We start from the raw sequence: 27,484 nt of genomic DNA on the forward strand, positions 1-27,484 counted from the left end.
CCCAGCTACTCGGGAGGCTGAGGCAGGAGAATGGCGTAAACCCAGGAGGCGGAGCTTGCAGTGAGCTGAGATCCGGCCACTGCACTCCAGCCTGGGCGACAGAGCGAGACTCCGTCTCAAAAAAAAAAAAAAAAACACAAAAGAATGGAAATTGAAAGAGAGTGAAAAGACCATCCGCGAACTTAGAAAATCTGCAACATATGTACTCAATACAAGATTGATATGTAGACTATATCAAGAACTCCTAGGAAGAGAAGAAAAAAGGGAACCCAGTAGAAAAATGAGCAAAATGCTAAACAGGAAATCCATAAAATAATATATTCAAAGAGACCGTTAAATATATGAAAAACTGTGCAACATCTTTAGTAACAAGGGAAACACCAATTAAAGTACAATGAGATACCATTACATACCTACTAGATTGGTTGAAATGACAAAGCATGACAATTCTAAATGTGTGTGAAGATGTGGAGGACTAGGGACTATCACACTCTATTGGTGGCAATGTAATTGGAAACAAGCACTTTACAAAACAATGTAGCATTACCTTGTAAAGCTGAGCATGTACATATACTATAAACCAACAATTTCACTGCTAGACATCTTAAATGAATTTGAGACACGTATAAGAATCTCCACGGCAGCACTGCTTGTAATAGCAAAGAACTATTAATGATCCAAATGTCTTTTTTAAAAAAATGATGGTATAATCACATAATGGGATATTATATAGCATGAAAATGACTCAATTACAGTTATATGTCACAAAACAAAGAAACCTAATATGAATTAAAAAAAAAAAAACAAAGTTAAAAAAGACACAGTATCATTCTAGTTATTTAAAAAACTCAGGGCTGGGCACTGTGGCTCACACCTGTAATCCTAGCACTTTGGGAGGCTGAGGTGTGTGGACTGTTTGAGCTCAGGAGCTCGAGACCAGCCTGGGCAACATGGCAAGATGTCATCTCTACAAAGAATAGAAAAATTAGCCAGGAGCGGTGGTGAGTGCCTGTAGTCCCAAATACTTGGAAGGCTGAGAAGTGGGAGGACGAGGCTGCAGCGAGCCGTGACTGTGCCATTGCACTCTGGTGGGGGTGACAAAGTGAGACCCTGTCTCAAATAAATAAAGAAATAAAAATAAAAAGAGAGTAGCCTCCCCAAACCATAAAGATGAACACTACAAAGAATGATAAGAAACACTAAGGAGCATGCAGAGAATCATTTAATACAAGTTGCATAAAATACTTCTCACCAGGTATCAAATTCTACCTAGGAGAGAGAGGCCATTTAGGTCATTCGTTAAACTGATTTAACTTGTTAGTTTACAGTTCTTCCCTACCTTTTTCACAAAATCCAGTCTAATTCTACCTGTGCCTCAGCTGTAAAATCAAGGTGAGGTTTAAGAACCCTTCCGTCAGCCCTAGAATCTGCAATCTGGAGGATGCATGGCTAAAAAGGTGAAGGATGTCCAGGGGGCAGGTGGTTAGCCCTTCCTGGAAGCATCCAGGATCAACTCTAAGAGTTCTAACTCAATGGTAATCTCCAGGGGTCCACAATTTTCTCCCAGGAGCTGCAAACTGCTCCCCTAAACCACTGAGATAAACATGATTTCCTTTTTGCAAGAGATCACACAACACAAATAGGAGTGATCCTAAAACTCTCCTCCATGAATTATTTTGCATTTAAACCAGTTCAGAATCATAGGGAGTTTGGAGGATTTCTAGACACAACATGAAAAAGAGCCACCAGGACTTTCAAAGGCATTAACAAATGTCATTGATATGAAATATGAGGAGCAGCTCTAGAATGCTGATCAAATTTCAGTTTGCTGGTTGTTGTTTAAATTTCCGGACCAGAAGGGCCCAAAGCAAAAACTATGCTTGCTGAAACGCACCCAGGAGGGAATTCAGTGCATGCTTTGTGTGACTGGGATTCTTTTCCTCCTTCCCCTTAAACCTAGCTCTTTAGTATTTTCTCCTCTCCTCCCACTACAAAGCAAAATCTAATACTGGGTTTTTTAATCGCCTCCAAAGACCATGATTTCAAAGACAAAGGCCAACAGGTGTTTGGTCTTTAAATACAGAACAAAATACAACACTAGAAAAGATCAGCAGCCAATCTGCCCTCAAGTTACATAATTGGACTACAACCCTATCTTAATACCAAAGGTTGCCACCTTCCTACACTCCTGATACAAACATCTTCTCAAGAGAGGAGACAAGACAGCCGACCCGGAGCAGAACTTAGGCTGAAGGATGGGTTTTCCTGATGATTCTATTTTGACATGACCTTAAGAATTAACGTTTTCTACTCCAGTCAGACCATTAATGCCTGACCTGCTTCATGTTCCATGGGAAGTGCAGTTTTCACTTGAGGTTGTTGGAGATCCAAATAAAATTAAGCAGCCTTAGATGGTGACTGGATGAAACTCTTGTATAATTTGGTAACAGGTAGGGTGGTCTAGACTTGTAGTCCAGATGATGGCCAGCACTCTTGAAAGCCAATGGCTTTGCCAACAAATGTACACTGTGCTGAAAGGTGGCATGGATTCAATCTAAGCCTTTTCCTAAGGTTTTGGGGTACCTGAGGTTCCAGTGCTCAGGAAGGAAACCTGGGAAGGTCTGTGGGAGACAGGCTAGGTAAATCCATGGGGCTTTCCACATTACTTATCGAACACCTACATAATGCTGACTACGTGCCAGGCACACAGCTGTGTGTGAATCCAAATAACCCATGAGGAGACACACGTTTCCTTTTGAGAAGCCTGTGGGCACTTCCCCGAGGTCACACGGCTGCAGGCGACGGACCCAGGAAATGTGGTTCCTGAGTTCATGTGCATATTTTGTTGGCTCAGTTGCTACAGAACAGGCCTTACCCCCATCAGCTTTCTCCCAATCCTCCAGTGAGCCCTGGATATTTCATTCTTTTCTGCCACCTGATGAGGCAATGTAGGGATCAAAAAGAGCCCTAAAGATTAAAAGCAAGGTGGCTGAGATCCAGGGGGGTTGCTGTGGCCCAACCCTGGGTGTGGGGCAGCCCACGACGCTGTGAATGGAAGAAACCTGGGACTCCTCCTTCCCAAGAAGGCCAGCAACAGCTCTCCCAGGGCTAACATCATGGGTTCCATTCAATGCAATCTCTGCAAGGGATTTCCCTGGGAAAGCAGCCGAAAACACAGGCATAAAACTTTAAGATGTGTGGGTAGTTATTTTGAGGGTGATGTGTCTTGAGGACTTGACGCCCAGGCAAATTTAAAAATAAGCAGGTTTCCAACTCTAAGGATGGGCCAATCTTGGAGGTTATTGAGTAAAAAGTCAACACCGTAAAGTCAATTACACTATTGACAGATACTCTTACAAGGAGATTTCACATCATAATTATATGCAAAGGAACCTAGCAAATAGAAGCTGTGTAATGATCAGCTAATAAAAGTAACACTTCATCTATGTCAATAACAGTTTCAGAGTTAAGACAAACAAACATGGCCTTTGCCACTCAGTGGAGGGAAAAAAAAAATCCCTGAAAGACAAATATTTTCACTTAAGGAGAAGTCGCTTAGACTCACAAGGAAAACCTGTCACACAAAAGACAGTGGGAAATTGGTCTTTAGTGGGTGCTAATGACTCCCCCACCCTCCCTGGGCCCCAGCTGAACAGACTGGGGCAGCAACCCCCGTAAACATCTGGGCACACACGGAACACTTGGACACTGCCATGTGGTCTGGGAGATAACATTCTGTATTGTTCTAGTCTCCACTGGACTGCTTTCCCTTTCAGCCTTGGCTGAGTTTGGGTTCCACTGACATGTGGCCAAATTAAAAAATGTTAAAATTATGATGAATGTGAAAATGCAAAACAAGATTTTTTTTCCTTCAAGCATTTAATGGGTTTTACACAGACACTGATTAGACAAATGCCTCCATAGCTATGTTTGTGTTCCTTCTTTCCAAAAGCATCTCAGTGTCTACTACTTGCCCTACAAAAAGAGGGCAAAGATACTACAAGCAAGTACCCCTCATTTCTAGAGTTTGCTACCCCTCTTCCCCTAATTTCCCTTAAAACTGAGGGGGGCGAGTTCAGAATTGGCATTTGGACAACTAACTGCTAATGCACAATGGTTTTCTTTACTGGTTATCTCTCTCTCACTCTCTTTTTTTGTTGTTGTTTTGTTTTTTTGTTTTGTTTTTACAGAGTCTTGCTCTGTTGCCCAGCAGGCTGGAGTGCAATGGCACAATTTCGGCTCACTGCAACCTCCACCTCCTTGGTTCAGGGGATTCTCTCATCTCAGCCTCCTGAGTAGCTGGGACTACAGGCACACACTATCATGCCCAGCTGATTTTTGTATTTTCAGTAGAGATGATGTTTCACCATGATGGCCAGGCTGGTCTCGAACTCCTGACCTCAGGTGATCCGCCTGCCTCGGCCTCCCAAAGTGCTGGGGTTACAGGTGTGAGCCATCGTGCCTGGCCTCTTTACTGGTTATCTCTATTTATGCAAATGGTAACTTGCCTAGTTTCTGCAAACTATGGTTGCACATTTTACCAAAACGATTTTGTTCAAAATTCCTATGATGCTCAGGAAAGTCACTCTTTAATTAGACTATACGTGCCTTTGTAGTGGCAGACATGAAGCAAGCTGTGCCATTACAAAGCTATTGCCACTCAGTCTCAAACCCACCCTTCTACTCTGTTTCCCACACTGGGGCTGGACTTTACCACCGGGCTCCATGTGAGGCTCTGCCACCAGGGGGTGCCATAGAGAGACTGAGAAGGTGGTGGAGGAAGATGGAAGTGGCTCCTGCCTGTTTCGTGTTCTTGAGCCAGCCAGCAATGCCTGTGCACCTCAGCAGCAGCATTCGTTCTTGGAGTTGCCAAACCCAGTTTGCAGTTTTTCCAGCACCTGCAGAACTATGTTCCCTTAGAGGCACCAGCACCATCAGAGGCTGCTTCCTAGCCCCTGCCCCCCAATGCAAAGGTGAGTTTCAGCTCTGCCCTTTGTTTCCAACCTCTTCCTGTTGTTCCCTCAGCCCTAGAGGTGGTAGCTGCCTCCTGCAATTACTCTCTCCATGACACCCTGAGTTATCTCTTTACCCTTTCAGTTACCTAGTTAATAACTTCCTACCTGGTTTACAGGTTTGCTTTCTTTCTAATCATTTTGATTTTTACATGGTCTCACTCTGTCACCCAGGCTGGAATGCAGTGGAGCAATCTCAGCTCACTGCAGTCTTGATCTCCCAGGCTCAAGGGATCCTCCCACCTCAGCATGCAGAGTAGCTAGGACCACAGGTGTGTGCCACCATGCCCAGGTCATTTTTTTTTTTTTTAATTTAAAATAATAGAGATAAGGTTTCGCCATGTTGCCCAGGCTGGTCTCAAATTCCTGAGCTCAAGTGATCCACCCACCTGAGCCTCTCAGTGTTGGGGTTACAGGCGTGAGTCAACGTGCCCGGCCTCGGCGAATTTTTGAACTTTTTGTAGAGCTGGGGGGTCTCTCTCTGTTGTTCAGGCTGGTCTCGAACTCCTGGCCTCAAGTGATCCTCCTGCCTCAGCCTCTCAAAGTGCTGAGATTATAGACATGAGCCACCACACCCAGCCCTGGTTAACATTAAAGTCTCTCTGGTACTTGGTGTGGTTTCTGTCTCCCTACTGAACCTGAGACCCAAGTCTGGCTCAGAGTCTGTTTTGTTTTCTTTTACTTTGGAAGGAGCCCAGCTGAGGCACTCACTGGACTGGATGAGTGGCAACTTTCAACAGAAACAAGACTGTTTTGCTGCAGTGCTTTGTTATTCTCTAACCAGAAAGAAACCATCGGTAGTTGAAATAACACCTCAAGAGGGAACTAACCAGTAAAATGTGTCATAATAAATGCCATGAGAGTAAGAATTAAAATAAGACGGCGGCTCCTGTTGAAGGTCAACCTGTTGTCTGCCAGGCTTTTCTGTGCCCTTCTATAAGGCATGGCTGGGCCCATAGTGAAAGCTACTCTTGAAGGCACTAAAAAAGATGGTCAAGAGGATAAACTCTAAGTCTATATTTAGAATCTGCTAATAAAAATACATTGTTGCTGCAAGCGAAAATAGTTCACAGTCTCCAAGTCTTCTCAACCAAGAAGGTAAACTATGAGGCAACAGAGGAAAGATTTTAAGAGAGAATGAAAAACAGAGAATGTCTTTTTCAAAAATGTGAGGCAAGAGCATTGGAATTTTGGCTTCATGGAAAGAGGCTTACCACTTAGGAACTCAAGAATTACTGACCTGAGAGTAGCCAGGACAGATGCCGGAAAGGGACAAGAAAAACCTGTCCATGTATTTTTGGAAAATATCCCCTTGTCAGATGAGTAGAAATGATAAGTGGTTTTATAATTTGTTACTACTCTAATTACTAACAACTTCCCATCTTATCAGAAGCTACAGACCTTTGCTCTGAAGATTATGGGACTCGTCCTGACAACAGCAGGAGGAGTTAAAAGACAAGCTCGTGGAGAAGCTGCACACGGCAGGGGAGTTTGACCTTGCTTCTCCCTCAGGCCCAGCTAAACACACTTTCTGGGTTGGTTTCCTTTTGGACATAAAACACTATGAAAGCAAAATGGCCTTCAGGTGCAAACTTGATCCGTAAATGCAGAAGGAGAGGGATGGTGCCTTCAACGGATGCAGCTCAGTGAGATAGGCTTTTTCTAAACAAGCAACCAGGGCCTGGCATCTGCAACGGTGATGAGGCATCAGCCAACTTACTGAGACTTAGCCCTCATCCTCAGGACGCAAAGTGCCCAGGACAGAAAGGGACACACAGAGAAACTGCTACCATACAGGGTCATTCACTGAAGGGCTACAACCAAAGCATGGGGCTAATTGGTTCACGGCAAAGAGAAGTTTCTCTGCTGCTGGCTCCCAGACCACTTTAAAAAAAGCATCGGGAAGGGATCACCTTTGTGCCAGATCTTGAAGGACGTGCTGCCTTGCATATGAGGGTGAGGGGAAACTACACGAAGAAAACTGTATGAGTCAGATGGGCCAATACTGGGCATATTTGGGGAACACATTTGGCTCAAGGAGAAGGAAGGACTGTCAGGGTGGTGCAGGGGTAGTCACAGAAGGGGCTTCTGCAGACAGCTGGGGGGGCACGGTGTTAGGACACCGGTCTGGCAGTGGTGGATGGATGGACAGGAGTGGGCGTAGAAGCAGCTGGCGGATGGGAGAAGGCTCTGGCAGTGGTGCCTGTGAGGGCTGTGGGCCGGCGGCGGACCCTGATCCGGGGCTGGCAGTGGAGATGGAGAGCATGGAGGAGAGAAATGTCCCGAAGGGTTCATGCGGCTTGGCAGCTGACCTCATTCTTGGAAGCAAGGGAATGATGCCACCTGCTATTTATAGACCACGTACCAAAGCTCGCCTCACATCTGATTTTGCATTTGATTTTCCCTGCAACCCCTGGTAGGAGGCAGTTTTCACAGATGAGGGAACCGAGCCCAGAGTCACAGGATAGGGGAGGGACAGGGCTGGTTCTCGCGCTAGGCCTGTTAGCCTAGAATCCAATTAATATCCTGCCTTCCATTTCCTTCTACCCACCTCTTACCCTGCCTTCCTAGAATAAAAAAAAATGAATTTAACTTGCCCCCATCTCCTCATCTGTAAAGAGACCGGGATCATCTGGTGGCCGAGAAAGAGAAGGTGGCATTCGGATTGGGAGGTCTTGGGGTTACTTTCACGTTTCTGAGCACCCAAACCAGGTTTACTGTCGCCACTAGTTCGAAGCAGCTCCTCTCTGTCTCCAGAAGCGACCCCGTGGACAGAAAGCTGCCCTTCCCACTCCCCGGGCTGGCTCTGCCGGGCACACTCTCCGCTTACCTCATGGCTGCCGTCACCCCAATGGGAGTGATTGGCAGCGGCCGCACGCCAGGAAACAGCCCTCGGCTCAGGACCCGCGCTCCGTTTTGGATCACTCCTGGAGGAACTGAAAAAGCAAAGGGGAGAAAGACACTGCACGTGAATTCAACTGTGAAGATTTCTGTTCTAAGTCAGAAATTCTGGATGGACCAATAAGAGAGAAAGAGACAGAGGGCAGAGAACATGTGTGGAGCAGAGACAGAGAGAAACACACACACACACACACATGCGTATACATGCACACACACAGGCACACATACAGCCACACAGACATGCACAGACACGCAGTCACGCACACACACACGCACGCAGACACATGTGCACACACCCGCACATACAGACATGCACACACACACAGACATACGCGCGCACACACACACGGGGAAAGAGAGACAGAAAAAGATACCCAGAGAGTAAGACGGAAAGATCATCTGGTAAGTAAAAATCAGACTAGCAGCTCACAACCAAAGGATTAATGTCTAGGTTAAAAAAAAAAAAAAAAAAGTGAGTTTCCAAAAGTAGGCTTTAAATATTATTTTCTCACATTTATTAAACATAACCTTTTTCCTTCAGTCAGACCCTAACAACAACTCAAAAACCCCAACCCTGTAGGACAGACACCAGGTGACCACATAAAAGCACCTCCCCATGCTTTGCCATGGGCAGAAGCTGAGAACATCTTTCCATTTATCTTTAATCCAACAAGGGGAAAAAAATGACCCAAATTGTCTCGTAAAAGCCGATTTTACAAGCTACTTGGCACCTCAGCACACACTACCCAGTTCATCCCCCAGGGGATCCTCGTGGCCTGAGGAAAGGCCCCTTCCCGGGGTACCCTCTCAAGCAAATCTCCTGAGAAGTCGCTCCTCATCCCACCTTCTCCTAAACCCACACATCCCTGGAGCAACCCTAAGCCCCTCTCTCACCAGCAGCCATCAGATCTTGTCCATTCTCCATACAAACTCCAAGATCTCCACACCAACCTGATTTTGTCTGAGGGTTACCTAAGAGGAGAAACGCAGGGAATCCCTGATGTAACCTCTTCTGACCTTCCCAACAGCAATTTCATCTGGTTCCAACTAATATTCTGCCATCTGCTGTATCTACCAGGAACTCGCCCTGTGTCTGAGGAGCAGAGGAGCATCACTAAGTGAGAACACGGGTGAGCTTTCAGCTGAGTTCTCTGGTGTGACTCTGTGCAGGTCTCTGGATCTCTGTTTCCCTCTCTGAACACTGTTCTCCCAAGACCCTGTCTGCCATCATGGGTTCCAGACTCCCCAGAGCTCTGGCTGTGCCCATATAGTCCCTGGCACAGTCTCAGATAGTGGCAAGGTGGATAACTAGTGCTTTTTCAAACAAAGACCATCGAAAAGGCTCTAGAAAACTATGCATTCCAAAATGAAAACCACTCTGGACATTAGGTGTGTAAGCCAGTATTAAATGGGTAGAATGCAAGCTTTTCACAAAAAACATTGCCATACAGACTTTTTACTTACATAATTTTTAGGTATCTAAGGACATGTTTTCAAACCTTGAATCAAACATCACATAGGATGAACGTTCACTATTGAATACGGGGTAATTTTATAGACTGTCAATTCTTTGGGTATTCTAAACCTCTTGCTAATAATTTTTGCCATTTATTTTCCCGGTTTGCATAAGGCCTTTGTTACTAGGTCTTACAAAAGGTAGGATGGGTGAGAGAATGGAAACTCTCGCCTAAGTCAGTACTACTATTACAGTCCGGTGTTCCATAATCTCCCGTCACCCTAATTAATTGTGAGGGCAGGCAGACCCAGATCAGTAGCTCCTACCATTCCTGATTATCAGCCTGATTCCCACTAACAGACCACCTTATCTGAGGCAGGAGACTTACCAAGTATCTTTAAATCATAGAACTGTTAGAATGTGGTATGCAGTGAATTATCATGTCTCACACAGTTGATGAATTCTCTATAAGGAAGAATGTCTAAAGTTTATATTACCTAATTTATCTTATCTGATTTCAAGATTTCCTATAAAGTTACAGAAACCAGGACACTGTCATACTGGCGTAAGTCTAGACATACAGACCAATCGAACAGAACAGAATTCAGAAACAGAGTCACACACATGTGGTCAACTGATTTTTGACAAGGGTACCAGGACAATGCAAAGAGGGAAAAGCAAGTGTTAAAACAACCAGAGATCCATTTGGGAAAAAAATGAACCTTGAGCCTTACACCTCATACCACACATAAAAATTAGAAATGGATCATAAACCTAAATGTAGGAACTAAAATTACAAAACATCCAGTAGAAAATATAGGAGGAAAAATAGCAATAATTCTCAAGGACAGACATATGCAGAAGACAGCAGAACTCTTGTAGATAGATGCTTTGGATGAAATATTATATGTGTTGCCTAAAACGACAGCTTTTTGTTTGCCCATTTTGGGGATTGTGGGAGAGGGTCTGCATAATTTTGGTGTACGGCAGTCTCCTAGAAATGGTCAGATAGCCACAGGTTCAGCTGAATTCTGATCGAATATATCTGTCACTAGGGATGTCAAGCAGAGCAGCGACTTAGTCTGATATAATGAACCATGCTGATAAATAACTTAAATATGTAAAATCTCTAATACAGTTTAATTCTTGTCAGTAAAAATTATTACAGTCCCATATACAGATACTAAAACTTTTACCAAGTACTTTCCTATGTATTAGATGATGGAGACATAAGGTAACTACGGGCAAGAGGGAAGGGGAGATCGAGAGAGAGAGAGAGAGAGAGAGAAAGAGAGAGAGAGAGAGAATTAAGGAGGCAATGAAAATATACGATGGTAAGTGCTAGGACAGGGGGCCTAAAGGCAGAAAGGATGGAGACACCTAACCCAAACTAAGGGGTATTAGGGAAGGCTTCCTGTAGGAAGTGCCATCTAAACTGGAGTTCAAAGGCAGAAAAATGGCACATACAAAGACCTGGAAGTGATTTTTTAAGGATGCACAATGTGCTCAAGGAACTAAAAGGTTGCTTGGTACAGCACACAATCCTAGCAGAAGATGTGTTTGGACTTTATCCCATGGGTATCGGGAAATCCATTAAGGCGTTTTGAGCAGAGAAGTGCCCTGTGCCGCAGCAGCTGACAGCCAGGCTCTGGAAACCAACCTAGGTCTATAGCCCATCTCTGTCAATTACTCATCATGTCTGCTGAGCAAGCTACTTAAACTCCGTAAGATGGGGGACAAAAATGACATTTACCCAGGGTCTCTGGAGACTTAAGTGAGTTAATGAAGGCATGAGTATTTGGAAAATGCATGTTAGTTATCAATATCGTCATCATCAACACGATCAACATCCACAGAGGAATCCTGAGGCAGCCTGTGCTTTCCCCATTTCAGAGGAGCTGAAAACCCATCAAGAACAGAATGGGACAAAATCAGACCACGCCGGAAGAATGTAGCCATCTTCCTGGTGACAGAGTTGCTGGGACAGCAACAGGTGCTGTTATGGCACTTCTGTTCCCCTTGTGCGTGTCATATCAGAGCCACCCTTGCAGCAGCAACACCCAAAACACATCAAGTTGGACAAAGACAAGGGAAGCCCTGGAATGGGAACAGAGCAAATCCAAGTTAGGCAGCGCAAGTTCTTATTAACCCTGGCATGGTCGTCAAGGCATCTGCCAATCAAGGAGAAAAGCACCCCTGGGGACAGTGTGACATGACAGAGTCCTCTGCCCAAATGCTCAGAACCTGTAAGCTCCAGGGGTACGGCCAGCAGAAAGGAAAACTAGGAAAGGAAGCCAGTCGTCACCAAGTTCCTACTGGAGACCATGTTCTTTGGATGTTCCTTGTCTCATGGAACCCTCAGGGATGAGGTATGCTGCAGTGGTTAAGAGTGTGAGCTCTGAGCCACACAGCCTCAGTTCCGCCTTGGCCTAGTGCCTTCACCTTCCTGGGCCTCCATTTCCTCACTGGTGAAGCAGACTTAAACATACCTTGTAGGATTGCTCTGAGAATGAAATAAGATAAGCTACATCAACTGCTTAGCTCAGTGGCTGGCTCGTTATGTAAGCTCACCATCGTCATCATCACCGTCATCCTTCTGTCATCCTATATCACCTCTCTGGCATCCTCTTACTGATGATCTACAAGGACGGGGCTGAATGGGGTCAGAACATGGGGAAATACTTTCAGCCCATTATGCTTTTTGTAGTTATTCCTAACTCTGCATTTACCTATTAAAACATCTTCCTGATTAAGGAACAGCACTCATTTCAAAGAGAATCTCATGGACAAAGCTCTCTTGAAGCATTAATAGGCTTTCCCTGAGCTATTTCCTGAACCTCACAAGACTTCTGGCATGTAGACTCAGCTCTTCCTCTGAATCCTGCAGCTTGTTCTCAAATGAGCTGCAACTAAACGCTGCCTCTGCCAACCCTGGCACTTCTCCGTCCTCATCATTGGCAGTGCTCTCCATGGAGAGATGGAGGCTGTGTTCGTGTTTGCTCACCAGCTGCCAGAAACCAGCTGTGACACTTAACTGCACCCCTGCCTTTCTCCTTTCTGCCCCCATCCCCAAGTGTCAGGAACATGGCTTCTGAAGAACAAGTCACAGCCAGTCTAAAATGGCTCTGTTAGAGAAAGGCATTCTGAGGCCCACTGTTCACTACCTACATTAGGAAGCTTGGTGGGAACATGAGTCGATCCTTCAGCCCTTTCTCTACCAGCACATCTACTCTTTCCCTTCGTTTTACTCTGTTTCCCTCAGAGCACACGAAGACACCGAAAGACCAAAACCTTACAGCCAATCTGCCGCCCCCGATGTACTGAAATGCACTGGCCTCCAGCTATGTAAGACATCAAAAGGGCTCGATGTTCAAAGTCAACTTCTCCCTCGGATTTGTGGCTCTCTCCAGACAAGGCCCAGGCCTCCAGCATCATCCCTGCAAGTTAGGCCAGTTACGTATTTGTCTTTTAGATGGGAGAATACCCACCCCTGAGGCTCTCAGGATGAGGGACGTTGGCACCACACTTTCCCACACTTGCCATCAACCACGTTCTCAGATGTTAGAGAGGAACTCTAAGCTTTCTGGTTTTAACTAGCAAGAAGGCAACCTTCACACATAAGAAGAGAGCCAAACAGAGCAGCACCGCTCATTGTAGATGCTGTGATCTAAATGGGATAACGCAATCCTGAGCATCTTAAAAAAAAAAAAAAAAAAAAAGTCTAAGGTCCAGGACAAACCCCTCCACACTACATCGTCCCTCAGCACTTCCCCGGCTCCCCTCCTGAGGCTTAGCTTCCTTGGTGTTTCACAACTTCTAAAATTAACCTCTGAGCTCTTGCTGCTGCCTTTGGAGGGCAGCCCTGGCTAACTCTCTCAGAGGCCATAAGCTGAGCAGCAGGTGATTCCGCTAATCCTTCCCCTTCCTAAAGTCGGCCTTTCCACCTGCTTACTTGGAAGCGCACTGGGGAGGGGGCTGGCACGGGGAGACACAGCCTATTTCCTGGTTGTGCTCCCTCTGCTGTGCCTGGTGTGTCTGACATACATCCCAGTTCCAGGCAGGGGGAGGAACGCCTTCCCCCAATCCCTCCCCTTCCCTTGTTCCATTTTGTTGTTTTGTTTATTATCTAGAGTTCGTCTCTGGGAACCTTCCAAACAGGGATTATATAAGCCTTTGAAGATGAGTAATGGAGATCTGGCTTCTCCTGACTAATGAGTCCTCCATTGGGGTTAAAGCTGACTCACGGGGCTTGTCAAAGGGGAACTCACTGCAAAGCAGGTACTTAAGGAGATACTAGAAGCTGGAATTAGTCTACATAGCCATTTTGAGGGTGGGGAGGGTGGGGTAGGCAGAAGGATTTGACTGGAGCATAATCCAAAGTCCGGGAGGTAATGAGCCAGCCATGTCCCACGCTGACTGTTCTGAAGGCAGTGTCCTATACAGCACGTGAGACATGGTGGCTCTCCTTGCAGAATGTTTCCTATGCTGCAAACAGGCAAAGTCTAAAAAGGCTAATGTCACATGCACAGCGGATGCTGCCAGGAGGACAAAATGTTGCAGCCTGAGGTTTTTACTAGGTGCACACTGCTGCTGCACTGCAAGTGAAGCATTAGACTGAAATGAGAGGTGGAGGGACCCACAGGGACTCCAGCCCAAGCAAGACATTGTGTGCTGGGCTCCCTTGGGGCAACACAGACCCTCCAACGATAAAGAGGCCTGCTCTGCCTGGGGCTCTCAACAGCATCTGAGCCATTTCCTTTGTGCAACCTACTCAGCTTCAGACCCTGGACTGTGGCCAGTCTGCTGGCCTTGTGCTAGCTTTACAGATGCTGAGCAAGGGTAGGAGGAAGAGAAAAGATCTAAGTGGCTGCCATCTGGTGACCTGGAGTGGCTATGAAGGGTGAGGACAAAGGAAAAGCCTTCCAGCCATCCAGCCCAGCCTCTATCTGCTGGGAGCAGAAGAGCAGCAGAAGAGACTGGGTTGGTGGCCCCCATGCAAGCAGGGGCATCTAGCAGCCTGAGAGGTGAAAACAAGGGGCTATAAATAGCACCGCACGAGGAAGCTCTATAAACAGGGCCCAGCCACAGCACCAGCCCACGGGGGAACACAGACAGGCTCTGCGCAGACAGGAAATGTGTTGCTCTCGGAAGCCACACTCCCCACTCATGGGCAGTGGCAGGACCCCCCAACCTGGAGAAGACCTGGGAGATATCCACACTGGGACACGGGCACACAAACATCCCTATATAGGCTGCTCACACACCATCACTGTCGCTGGCTGGCTGGCTGTTGCCTTTAACCATTTTTGCACAGGAATAGCCTCTCACTTTTTCCAGGCCTTGGGCGATGCCGGCAGGGCAGGGGATGACTGCCTAATCATTCTGTCTGTAATGCTTTTCCCTTAAGGCAAAGGACTGCCTCAAATCCCAAGAAAAATAACGTTATACAACGTGAAATGAAAAGAAAGGTGGCAGGGGCCAGGGGCATGGAGAAAGAGTGAAGCCAGAAAGAGCTAACCACAAGCTGCAGATATATTCCTCTGGTTGGGTTTATGGGCAGGATCGGCCAGCTGACTTCCCAAGTGCACAGAGAAGATGCTCCGTGCATCTTCACTCCCTTGCTAAGGTACTGCTCCAATCCTCGGGGTCCTTACAACCTGCCCCTTGACTATGCTTGCCCTTGACCTCCAGGGCATTGAACCAGGGCTGGCGGTCAGATGGGACAGTGAATGCAAAGGTGGTGTCCCTACTCTCTGCCCAGTCTTCACATTTACTTTTCTGTTACTCCTGTCCATGAGCATCTCCTTCTATGACCTTTGGAGGCACCCTGGGTTCTTTCCTTCCACTGTCTTGGAGCTCCATTCTTGGCCTGGGGCTTTCATGAAGGCTGTGGCTGGATTTCTCACACAGCGGTAATAGTCTTCTAAAAAAAGCCTTCTAAAAATGAGCCTACAGCTTCAAAATATGAACACTGAGCTTGTAAAACTCAAATTCAGCATTTCAGTGTAAACAGGAGTGTGGCTACCCTGGAAAAAGAAGTATTTACAGTTGGAGTGTTAGAGATGGAGAGGGGTGGCGAACACCGAAAACAACTCGTCTACTCATCAGGAGAAACCATTTTCCTTTCCTACCCATGCTCAAGAATCTAGCAATCATGGACATTTATGGAAGCTGCTGGGGATCTGTGAATGATCCATCAGTCCCCTTGCCTGGCTTGGTTTCATTTCAAAGATACTCCAGGCTCCAGCAGGCCTGTTGCACCAGACTCTTCTCCAAAATGGCAGCCTGGTGATGAGGTCTCAGAAGAGAAAGACATTTCTAAAAATGGGTACTGCTCAGGTCCATTATGGTTAAGCTGGCCCCATGTAGCCTCTTCTAGCAGAAGTCCATAATCCCATTTTCCCTCTGAACTTCAGCAACCAGCTGGAAGTATTTTTGTTAAGCTAATGATCACCGTGTAGTGGCTGGGTGCAAAGGAAGGTGCTCGAATCTTACACGGCTCTGATGAAATCAGAATGTTTCCACTGGGTTGAATTATGCAACTTAATTTTAGAAATCTTTTCAGCCTGGAACTTGATTACAATCTGGTCTGTACTTTTCCTGCAATGCCATCTAAGAATGGAAGTTTATTTAAAAAAAAAAAATTAAAAACATACATATTTCTCTGAAATATAAAAACATCATTTAAAAACCACACTCCAGGTTAACTGCTAGTTACACAGCTAGACCAGTATCTGCTTAGCAGTGGCGTTTGCATGTCAGAGGTGTAGGGAGTCCAACATTGCAATAGCTGGAGGTCTGAGTTTAGAAAGAGAGAATCAGAACTCTAGACTGTTCGGAACAGGTAATGGCAGCTCCAGGCAGAGGAACAAGCCTCCCTGAGAATGCTCAGCTGAATTTCTTGGGTCTTTTAAAATAGGAATAAATAAGAAAGGTTGGAGTCAAATATCTTAAAGCTGTCAGGAAGGCTGGACAAGCAGGGGGGCTATGATGGATGGCCTGGAACTCCACGTAGTCCACTACTAACAAAAGGCACCTGTTTTGGGTCTGAGGATGGATGTTTTCCTGTGTGAAGTACCATCCACTCCAAAGGCAGAGACTCCCCACTGCTCAGCCAGCCCCGTGGCCCTCAGAGAGCCAGAACCCAAAATGAGCTGAAGGCCTAGCCATAAGAAGGAGACAGGTGAGTGCCAGCCCCTACGTGGCAGTGTTGTAGTGGTGTCTGCTGCTTCATGTCACCATGTCTTCACCAGTGTATTTCATCAGTAAGAGGCTGTAACGCAGCAATGTCTTCACAACGAGCTGAGCAGACCCTGGTAAACCAGCTGTCTGTGTGTCCAACAGGGTTCTAGCTGGGTGTGGAATGTGGGCACAGGTACTGACCTCGAGTTGGGAGGAGGAAGGGACAGATATCTTTGTTCAAAGTCATTCTTCATCCCTTGGGAAGAGATCTTTCTAAAACGATGGTAGACTAGCTCCAGAGATGGGAAAAACCTCAGGTGGTGAGAAGAAGTCTCAGTAAGGAAGAGTTGTCTCAAACTTGACATTGTTCAAGGCCAACAGAAGGTGAGGATGGGAGTCCTGCTTAGCTAAACAGCCCTGCCCTGCTATCTGCGGCAGCCTGGGAGGCTGGGTGGAAATGGTCCAAGCTGGTAGCATGGTTTCATTTCAAAGATATTCCAGGCTCCAACAGGCCTATTTCACTAGACTCTTCTCCAAAATGGCAGGCTGGCGATAAGGTCCCAGAAGAGAAAGAAATTTCTAAAAATGGGTACTGCTCCCGTCCATTATGGTTAAGTTGACCCCATGTAGCCTCTTCTAGGAGAAACTACAAACTCACAGGAGCAATACCTACAGGAGCAAGGAAGGCCTCTCCACTGGGACTCAATAAAGGATCTGTTTCCCTTTCCCCACGTCTTAAGTCCTGAAATTATATGAGAACTTTCTCATCTTGGAAATATACCTATGCATTCATTCATACATACGCATGGCTGCATGTTTATATGCATATGCATGTAATCATGGACTTATGTAGCTTTTAAAGTGATTCTACAAGGGACGTTCTACTTTAGCATTAGTTCTTCCTATGACCTGGTGTATAAATGAGAAGGTTAAGTTCACAAACTATGGTGCTGTAGGCTATAGAAATATCTACTCACAACCTGCTTGTATCTCAGGGGGAGTATTCAAAAGCATCATGGCACTGGCAGCATCAATGTCAGGATCTGGAAAAATCAACCAATAAATAACATTATTTACAACGGGGCTGGTGTGTGTGTGTGTTTTTCCCCCTGCAAGTTACAGTTCATGAATGCAACAGAGAAAAAAAAATATCCAGGAACTAGATGAGCTATCCCCAAGGCGACATTCTTCCCAGTGGGATCTGAGAAGAAGAAAACGTGTTCTAGAATGAGATTTAAGGATCATGTTAGTAAATTTTTCATCACACAAGCATGGTCTCTTCTCATGTTGTTAATTTTATAATTTGCACCGTATGTTCCTGATAAATTGCTGATCTATGCACCCCCATAGCTTTTACCCTGGGGTGAGGAGCAGGAGAGTCAGTGACAATAGGAAGTTCAGCCATAGGAATCTTTAATGAACTGGGGAAAGCTCACAGCATCAGGAAAGCATTAAACACACCTGCATCTAGTGAGATACAAACAAGACATCTGGTCATTTCCATTTGTCAGCAGAATGTAAGTTGTGTTTCACGAGGTTATGTGTTTGTAACAGCGGTGTGGAGGTGGTGAAGGCATTTAAAAAAAGCACTTAAAATATAAAGAAAAAATTAAAGTTCTGATGTTGAGGGCACAATGTTTGCTTCCACTGCTATTATTGCTTTTAATATGGGTAAAAAAAAAAAATACTCATCACTTCATTGCTATAATTCTTAATAGGTTTCTGAATCCTTACTGATCCACCAGTTGACAGATGGCAGGTTATGTAGAGACAGAGAAAAATATTATCCTTTTATAACTAAATTCATTTTCCTCTGAGAAACAGCAGCTCTGCTGCTATGGAAATGAAGGTCACCATGACAACAGTAAACAACCCCCAAGAATGGTCACTGAATAGGCTGAAAAGAACATCTGCCCCAGCACAGCGTCCCAGCTGCCCTGGGGCGAAATTCACTAATAGTGCGGTGATGCCGCGTGACAGAAGCTGCCGCCTGTGCCCTGTCCAAATAAATGAAGTGTGCAATTGAAGTCGACATCAAAATGCCTTCCCTTGCAGATTACTGCCTCTGTGTCCGCTAAACCCAATGACTAATGATGGGGGACAAGGGGCTCGCACTTGTCAGTTTTTGTACAAATTACATACCAAAAAATTCAATTTACTACTAATGGCTCCATGGCACTTTATTTTGGGTATTATGCTAGAAAATTACTTTTTTAATGTTTAAAAAAGTACGTTTTTTCATACTTTATACGTGTGGTTTAATTCCAACGGAGTAATACGATGTGGTAAAAAGAGGCCCACAAGCAATTAATGATATGGACGACACTGCTTCCCAAAGACAAGGTCTCAAGGAAGAAAGAAAAAAAAAATAGACCTTGACTCTGAAGAGTTTTTTTCTATTTTGCCTGCAGAAGGCCTGTTACTTACACTCCATAATGGACTAAAAGTTTATTTTAATAAGTACATTATATGAGAAACAAGTAAATTAACTTATTTGGCAACTCCAGGGGTGAAATTCCTAAAACAGTCACCATTTCCCACTGATATTAGTATATATATTGTATATGTAAACTACTATATATAATATATCAACTAATATAATTAATCATTAATCAAATATATACAAACTATTATAGATAATATACATACTATATTAGCTATTATATATAATAGTATATATATAGTTTATATATTTGGCAACTCCAGGGGTGAAATACCTTAAACAGTCACCATTTCTCACTGATATTAATATATATTATATATTAATTACAATGCACTTTATATATGTATATTAATATTATATATTAAGATATATTAACCATTATATAATAGTATATTAAGTACTTTTATATATAATATATAAATTATGCATATTATATATAATCATTAATAAAACATATATTATTATATAATAGTATACATAGTTTATATATACTATTATATATAATAGTTAATATACTATAAATTATACATAAAATATTAGTTTATAATAGTTGTATGTTATAGTTTATAATATATAATATAATTTATATATTGTAAATTATATATAATTTGTTATATATTATAAACTATAGTTTATATATACTAGTACATATAATAGTTAATATATTATAAACTATTAGTTTATAATGTATATAAGTTTATAACAATATATGAGTTATATAATATATAACATGTTATATGTTATATGTAATATAAACTATATAATATAAACTATGTAAACTATATAATATATAATATCGACTAAGCTTTATACAGTTTATAATAGTATACATAATAGTTAATATATACTACTATATATAATGGTTAATATGGTTTATATATACACTATTATAAAATAGTTTACATATTAATTAGTTGAATGATTTTATATATTTAATATATATAAAAACATATATATTTATATATATAAAACCATTCAACTAAAAAATTAAAAGTTCTCCCCACTGCCCCTGTGGCTCCCACTGCCCTGGGTCCCTTGGTGCCCCACAGGGCCTGTTGCCTGGAAGTAGCACTCACAGCCCCAGCATTCTTGCTGGCATCTCACAAGTCACAAGGGACAAGCAGTTCCTGAGGGGGGGCTGTTAAGGCCACAGGCCTTTCCCTCTTGCCCCTCCTTTTAGAAATGGCCTTTTCCTTTCTCAGGGGGTAGCCAAGAAAAATGATTTTTTCCTGCCAAGCAAAAGGTCTCTGCCATTACTGAGAACGCAACTGCTACAGGTGACCATGGCTGGCCTGGCTACATGGTCCCTACCTCCACAGGTGACTCGTACCCAAAGTTTTCCTCAGTGGCCAGGAGGTTTGCTGGGCCCAGAACAAGAGGAAACACAGGGAGGAAGTCTGGAGTCTTTTTCTATTTATATGGCCAGAAAATTAAAGGAAGTATTTCCGTATTCTTCAAAAACACATTAAAGGAAATTGTAGAGGGACACAAATAAAAAGAAGACATAGTGAAAGAAAGAAAACAGAAAGAGAGAAAGGAAACCTTAAAGGAAAAGTATCCCATCAATAATCACACATGTGGGAGAACCTAAGCCGGGCATTCCCAAGGCACACTTGGGGGGGTGCTTTGGATTTGTAGAGCATCCACCTGTGACCCCCCACCCCCACCCAGCCAAGCCAAACAGATACATAAACTGAAAAAAAAGCAGCATGCTGAGGGACGTGTCCCCCGTCTTTCCTTCAAACCAGATGTGCCATGCCTGATGCCTCCACAGATAAAAATCCTGATGTGATCATGGAACTAGTGCTGGTCTCCGGTCATTTGGGGCAGGTGCAACCCCCAGCCTTCACATGATCTCATTCACAATGCATTCCTACAGCCCCACTCTCCCTTCTGAAAGGATCAGTTCCTGAATAAGTAGCCCTATGGGAAGAATGGAGCAGAGAGCAAGGCTTAGAATTCTCCTCTCTTGACATCTTAGTAAGCGAATTGGCAAATGCAAGAACTGCAAATGGTAGGAGAAAATTAAAATGTTTATGCACACTGGCATACTACAGTACCAGCCCTTCCCCAGGGGAGTACAGCGAGTGCCATTGTTTCAAAAATCAACTTTACTGAGGGATGATTTACATACAAGAACATGTGCCCATTTTAAGTGTAGAGTTTTAAGAGTTCTGACACCACTGTTACCACCATCATCAAGATAAAGAGCATAGCCAAGATAGAGATTTCTATCACCCCAAAGTTTACTTGCACCCCTTGGCAGACACTACCCCTAGTCTGGACAACCATAGATTTGCCTTCTGTTATTCATCAAAGATGTGGTGTCAATAGTTCATTCCTTATGGCTATCACTGAGTTGTAGTCACTGAATGGATATACCACAATTCATTCACCGGTAGGTTGACATTGGATTGTTTCCAGTTTTGGATATGATACAAAAGCTGCTGTAAACTTTTATACCAGTCTTTTTTGAACCTGCGTTTTCATTTCTCTTGGAAAATTGCTGGTAAACGTATGTTTACCTTTACAGAGAATCGCTACATTGTTTTCCAAAGAGGGTGTGTGTACCATGCAGGAGAGTTTCGGTTGCTCCATATTTTTTGCCACTACTTGAAATTGTCAATCTTTAAAAACGTTAGCCATCTAGGGCATATATAGTGATATTTCACTGTGGTTTTCATTTATATTTCTGTAATGACAAATAACCTTGAGCACCTTTTCATGTGCTTGATGGCCATTCGTATCTTACATGAAAAGTCTGTTGAAGTCTTTTATCTATTTTTTAGTTAGGTGGTTCAACTAGTATTCTTCAGTTGTAAAATTTTTAAAAATATTCTGAAAATAAGTCCTCTATGAGATATATGTTTTTTTCTCAGTCCATGGTTTACTATTCTGTTTCCTAAGAGTGTCTTTTAAGAAGCAGAAGTCTTCAATTTTTACTTAGTCCAGTTTACCATTTTGTTCTTTTACAGCTTAGTGTCTTTTGTGTTCTAAGAAATCTTAGCCTACCCTAAAATTGCAAAGATTTCCCAAGTGTCATCTTTTTGGTTTTCATTTGTGAGTGTACTAGATATAACACTTTCTGGGTTCAATATCCAGATTGACAGGCAAACAAAAATAGACGTCATCACTCAGACCTCTTTCCTTATCCAGCAAGCTGGTTAAGCACAGACCTAGCACTGTAGATCAATGCCAGAAGGACCCTCTTTGGCTCCTGGGGTGAACACCAGGCAGCCTAATGAGTCTGATAACCTTCTATGGAAAAGTGTCCTGGACTCTCTGCTAGAACATCTCATATGCCTTTCTCCTTGTCACACCCTGACACCCTGTCAGTGCTTCTGTCTTCAGAGCCAACAACCTCCTGTCTCTCCTCTCCAAAGAGAAGAGACACTATAATGCTTACTCTTATCTATTATTAAAATACTTAAGTTTTTCCCCTCTTTTTAAAAGTCATGAAAGTAATGTGTGTTCACTGTAAAAAAAAAAAACAAAAACAAAACACCAGATGGATATAATTTGAGAGATAAATGCCTTCCCTATAGGCTTACTTTCAAAATCATATTTTCTTATATATATGTCCAGAAATTGTCTATGCAAAAATAAGCATATATATATACATTCATTGAAATACAAACAAATACACACATATATACTTACTCATGCACGCAAATCTATCTTTTTAAAAAATAACTTTATATGGAAAACAGTTTCCTGCAACTTAAAATTTTTTTCACTTAACAAATTTCGTCAGCCTTTTATATTAGTATATGGTATCAAAAGTTTTTCTACAGTGAGATTTTTGTGCATAAAAACACACTGCAGGCCGGGCGCGGTGGCTCACGCCTGTAATCCCAGCACTTTGGGAGGCCGAGGCGGGCGGATCACGAGGTCAGGAGATCGAGACCATCCTGGCTAACATGGTGAAACCCCGTCTCTACTAAAAATGCAAAAAAAATTAGCCGGGCGAGGCGGCGGGCGCCTGTAGTCCCAGCTACTCGGGAGGCTGAGGCAGGAGAATGGCGTAAACCCGGGAGGCGGAGCTTGCAGTGAGCCGAGATCGCGCCATTGCACTCCAGCCTGGGCGACTAAGCGAGACTCTGTCTCAAAAAAAAAAAAAAAAAAAAACAAAAAAAAAAACACACTGCACTGTTTGTACAGGCATTCCCTTTTCTTTAGATTGCAAACTACCAGAAGGTAGAAAGAAAGTATTTGAGTTGATTATATAACTTGTGCTCAGCACGGTACTCCAACCTACAGATTCTGGGCACGCTTCTCCCAGTCCCCTCACCCAAACACCCCTCCCTTGGATCTCTCCACCCCACCCCTTCCTATGAGGATACAGTGCTGCCCTACTCTCTCCCTCCTGTGCCTCTCTCTGGGGCTCACTCCCGCTCTCTACCTTAGGTAATGTGCTCCTTTTCATCAGCACACTCTGGGTCTCTATAAAAAAGTCTAAATTTTCTGTGGTCAAGAGAGACTACTGGTGGTTTACCTCTTTAGATAGCAGAGGAACTTTCTGATGCAGGCACGCTATCGTGGTAGGATGCTTTTGACCAAAGACATTGGAGCTTTGTGTCTGGAATTATTTCAGGGGACTGGGTGGCTGTTTGGTGGATAGCGGGGGCTTCTGCTTCAGAGGCATAGCTGATTGTGAAGGATAAAGGGCCCGGGACGAGATCTCTAGGAGGGGAGCAGTGGATTGGCTTTGTAGGATCTTCCCTAGAGGGTCCAACTCAGTTTATCAGCATAAGAAAAGAGACAGGCATTTTGGCCAGGAACTCTTTCTAGGAATGAAGACCCACTTGGCAGGAGTGCTTCATGTTGTATCTCAGGGGGAATGAAGTGAGACAGAGGGGTACAAGAGAACAAGGAAGTGCCACTCTTTAAATTTTTGGATGGGGAGGGTCCTTCCATCAGTACCTAATTCAGCATCCTAATTCAGGAACGAAGTCATTGATTGCTGGTTCATTCAGCCTCACACCACGCATGCTGCCATGGGTGCTGAATTAATTCAGGAACCAAATCAATGATTGCTGGTTCATTCAGCCTCACACCACACGTGCTGTCATGGGTGCTGAACAGAGTTATGACCAACCATTATCCAAACTGAGCTAATCTCAAATCCCATATTAAAAAAAATTCCTCCTTTGCCCATGCTTCAGTAACAAACGTTACTTCTCCTCTGGACCGGTTCCCAGCAGCCTATTTCAATTTTCATCTTTAATGCAGTTGTCTTATCACATTGCCTCTTCTCTATAGTACGAGACTGGAAAACGGTCACACATCTTAAAGATGTTTTCAAATCCTCTTGTTTTGAATGTACACACACAGTTATATTATGCTGCAGGGAGACGAACAGGTAACACAGTTTCCAGAACCCACGGTCCAGCTATTTGGGCGAAGAGAAATATTGAGCCTCAGTTTCTCAAACTGTTCAGATGGTTCCTTTGGTTGTGGAAGAGGCTTCTCCTCTGCGGACAGGATGGGAAAAGCGCTGCACTAGACATGAGGATTCTTGGGTTTTAAGTCCTGGGTCTGCTGACTTTCCTTTCATTTTGCTGTGCCTGAGTCCACTCATTTTAAAATGATGGGTGGGTGGCTGCAGACTTCGAAGGGGCCGGTTTGGTTTTTCATCCCTTTCCACATAGTTCCTGCTCTGTAATATCCCTTGACTTGCTCCTCCCTCTGTGACTTGTGGTTGCCAGAGCTACAGATTCCAAGGAACACCTACCAAATAGGGCATCTACTCCAAAGACCTTAGGGGCAGCTAACAGCCTTAGTAAGGCTGGGAGAATACACTATTGCCTCCAGAAAGCCATGGTCTGTCCTGATAGGTCCCTGCCAGGTCTACTTCACAGGAATCCATCAAGTCTGGTGTGCGTATTCTGTGGGTTCCTGGTGTGGTTTCTAAGCATGTCCATTCCCCTTCCTCTGGGACTGAGTTTCAGAGGGAAGTGACTTGGAGAGGCCATCTGCTTTAACAAACTAAGAATACAAGGCCAGCAGGAAGCCCCTGCTTCAATCCACACTGCAATATACACCTGCTGCAAAAATGTAAGCACTGCCTACAGCACCTCTGAGCTGACCCACCTAACAAAACAATGACAATGAAACACTTCCCACAGAGAAAGCCTAAGAGTCATAACCATTACCGTCTTAGAAATCATGTGATTTTCCACAGGGCTAATGTGTTTCTCCAGCTCTCCCTGCTCTCCCTCACACCTGAGGAGTCTTATAGGATGATGAAATCTCTTTAACTGAATAAAATAAATTCAAGAAACAAACAAACAAAAATACCAAATAATAGATGACACACAGACAGAAAAGATCAGATATAAAAACATGGGTAAGCTGGGCGTGGTGGCTTGTGCCAGTAATCCCATCACTTTGGGAGGCCAAGGTGGCAGATTGATTGAGGTCAGGAGTTCAAGACCAGCCTGGCGAACATGGTGAAACCCCATCTCTACTAAAAATATAAAGATCAGCTGGACGTGGTAGTGCACACCTGTAGTCCCAGCTACTCAGGAGGCTGGGGCGTAAGAACTGCTTGAACCCAGGAGACAGAGGTTGCAGTGAGCCAAGATGGTGCCACTGCACTCCAGCCTGGGCGATGGAGTGAGACTGTGTCAAAAAAAAAAAAAAAAAAAAAAAAAGAACATGGGTACATAGTCAGATACATACACTAGGGTGTTCCCTAGCACCTAGAACAGTGCCTGGAACATCTGGAGTGCTGGATAGTTAGTGAACAAGTGAATGGATGGCTTGTCCAATCTGCTGCTGGGTGAATCCAGCTGCCTGAGGTCTGGCACCCAGCTTGGGGGAGAAGTACTGGATGTTCCCCAGGGAATAAGCCTCCAGATGTGCAGTGAAATTCCATGGGAACCCCAGAAAACCAAACATCAGGCTCCACCCTAGCTGAAGGAATCTTTGTAGGAATCTGTCAGGGAATTCTGAAGTGTCTGAAAGGTGAAGAATGGTTGTCGCAGTAAATCAAGGAAGCCATCCAAAGAAGCCATCAAGGAAGACAAGTGGTCCCAGATCTTCTATAACATTACTAGACTTCTCTGCTTTGAAATATCTTTGTCCATTTTCTCTAACTCTGCCTGAGAATGACACAACTGGGGCATTAATTAACCCCCCAAAATGGAGAAAAAATATAGTCAGCCCTCCATATCCATGGGTTCCATATCCACAGATTTCATCAGCAAAGATCAAAAATATTAGGGAAAAATAATTCCAGAAAATGTTACACTGTTGCTGACATGTATACTATGTAGTTAGATGATGGCTGCATCTGTACTGAACACGTTCAGGCTTTTTTCTTGTCATTATTCCCCAAACAATGCCGTCTAACAACTATTTACATAGTATTTACATTGTATGACATATTATAAGTAACCTAGAGATAACAGAGTACAGAAGAGGATGTGCATAGATCACATACAAATACTACACTATTTTATATAAGAGACTTGAACATCCTCAGATTTTGGTATCTTACGGGGTCCTAGAACCAATCCCCCATGGATACCAAGGGATGACTGTGCTTAGATAGATAACTTTTAGGGACAAAGGGATAAGAACAGATGAAAACAAGCAAGCAAACAAATAAACAAAACTGTGGATTTCGTGGGGAAATGCTGAGTAGATCCGCGTTTATGCACACCTTGTATACTAAGCCAGTATTTTCAACTGTGGGCAATTTTGCACTTCCTTCCCCCAAGGATGTATGGCAATGTCTGAAAATGTTTCTGATTGTCATGACTGGGTGGGAGCTGGAGGGTGCTACTGGCGTCTAATGGGTTGAGGCCAGGGAGGCTGCCCAACATTCTACAGTGTACAGGACAGCCCCCACCACAAAAAATGATCCAGTCCAAAAGGTGAGAAACCTCACAGTAAGCTCACAGATACATGTGCTATGATCAAGAAAAGCAGCTCTTCAAACCAAACTATCTCAAATAGAACACATCAAAAGTAAACAGATATACAATTCACTTTGTTGTTGACGTCTTTCTTTTCCTCCTTTTTGCAAAATCCCTAGGCATCGGTTAAGACAGATAGGATATCTACATTTGTTGCTTTGAAATCACTGAAGTAAGAGCCATACCCTTTGGCTTCTGTTGCAATCAATCAAGATACCTCTAACAGCCGCCTCTGATCTTGAAGGCAGCAGAACACAGGGTGCCATCAGCTCTATTGACGTCATTTGCCATGAATATTTCTTCCACTTCCCTTTTGGCTGAAGGTTATTGAGAAAGAAGTTGCCCGAGTGAGCAGGAGGGATGAAGTGGGAAACGGGAGATGGGATTCACTGTGGACGTGAACTGCAAACACCTTAGGGGTTCTTGTCACAGTGAAACAGGAGACAAAGTGACGCCAGGGAGCCCAGTGCACAAGCTTCTGATGAGCAGGATTTTAGGGAACAAAAATCTCCCACTAAGTGGACACCAAGTTGTGATTTTACGCATCATCTTTAGGATGGAAGTG

General features: G+C 44.0%; 1 protein-coding gene across 43 annotated transcripts in view; it reads right to left on the reverse strand.

Moving 5' to 3' along the window:
- The window catches only part of FOXN3 (forkhead box N3), a 466,688-nt gene that overhangs the window by 17,070 nt on the left and 422,134 nt on the right, over positions 1-27,484 (reverse strand). For 15 of the 43 annotated variants that reach the window (XM_045397619.2, XM_073998052.1, XM_073998047.1 and 12 more), the window contains one exon: positions 7,843-7,948. In XM_045397619.2, coding sequence (XP_045253554.1) covers positions 7,843-7,948 — 106 coding nt within the window. Of the gene's footprint in view, positions 1-7,842; positions 7,949-8,807; positions 8,886-17,528; positions 17,595-27,484 lie in introns of all 43 variants that reach the window. The other 28 variants (XM_005562000.4, XM_073998030.1, XM_073998026.1 and 25 more) reach the window with 3 other exon arrangements.

This window comes from Macaca fascicularis, chromosome 7, assembly GCF_037993035.2.
Source record: "Macaca fascicularis isolate 582-1 chromosome 7, T2T-MFA8v1.1".
NCBI classification, from domain to species: domain Eukaryota; kingdom Metazoa; phylum Chordata; class Mammalia; order Primates; family Cercopithecidae; genus Macaca; species Macaca fascicularis.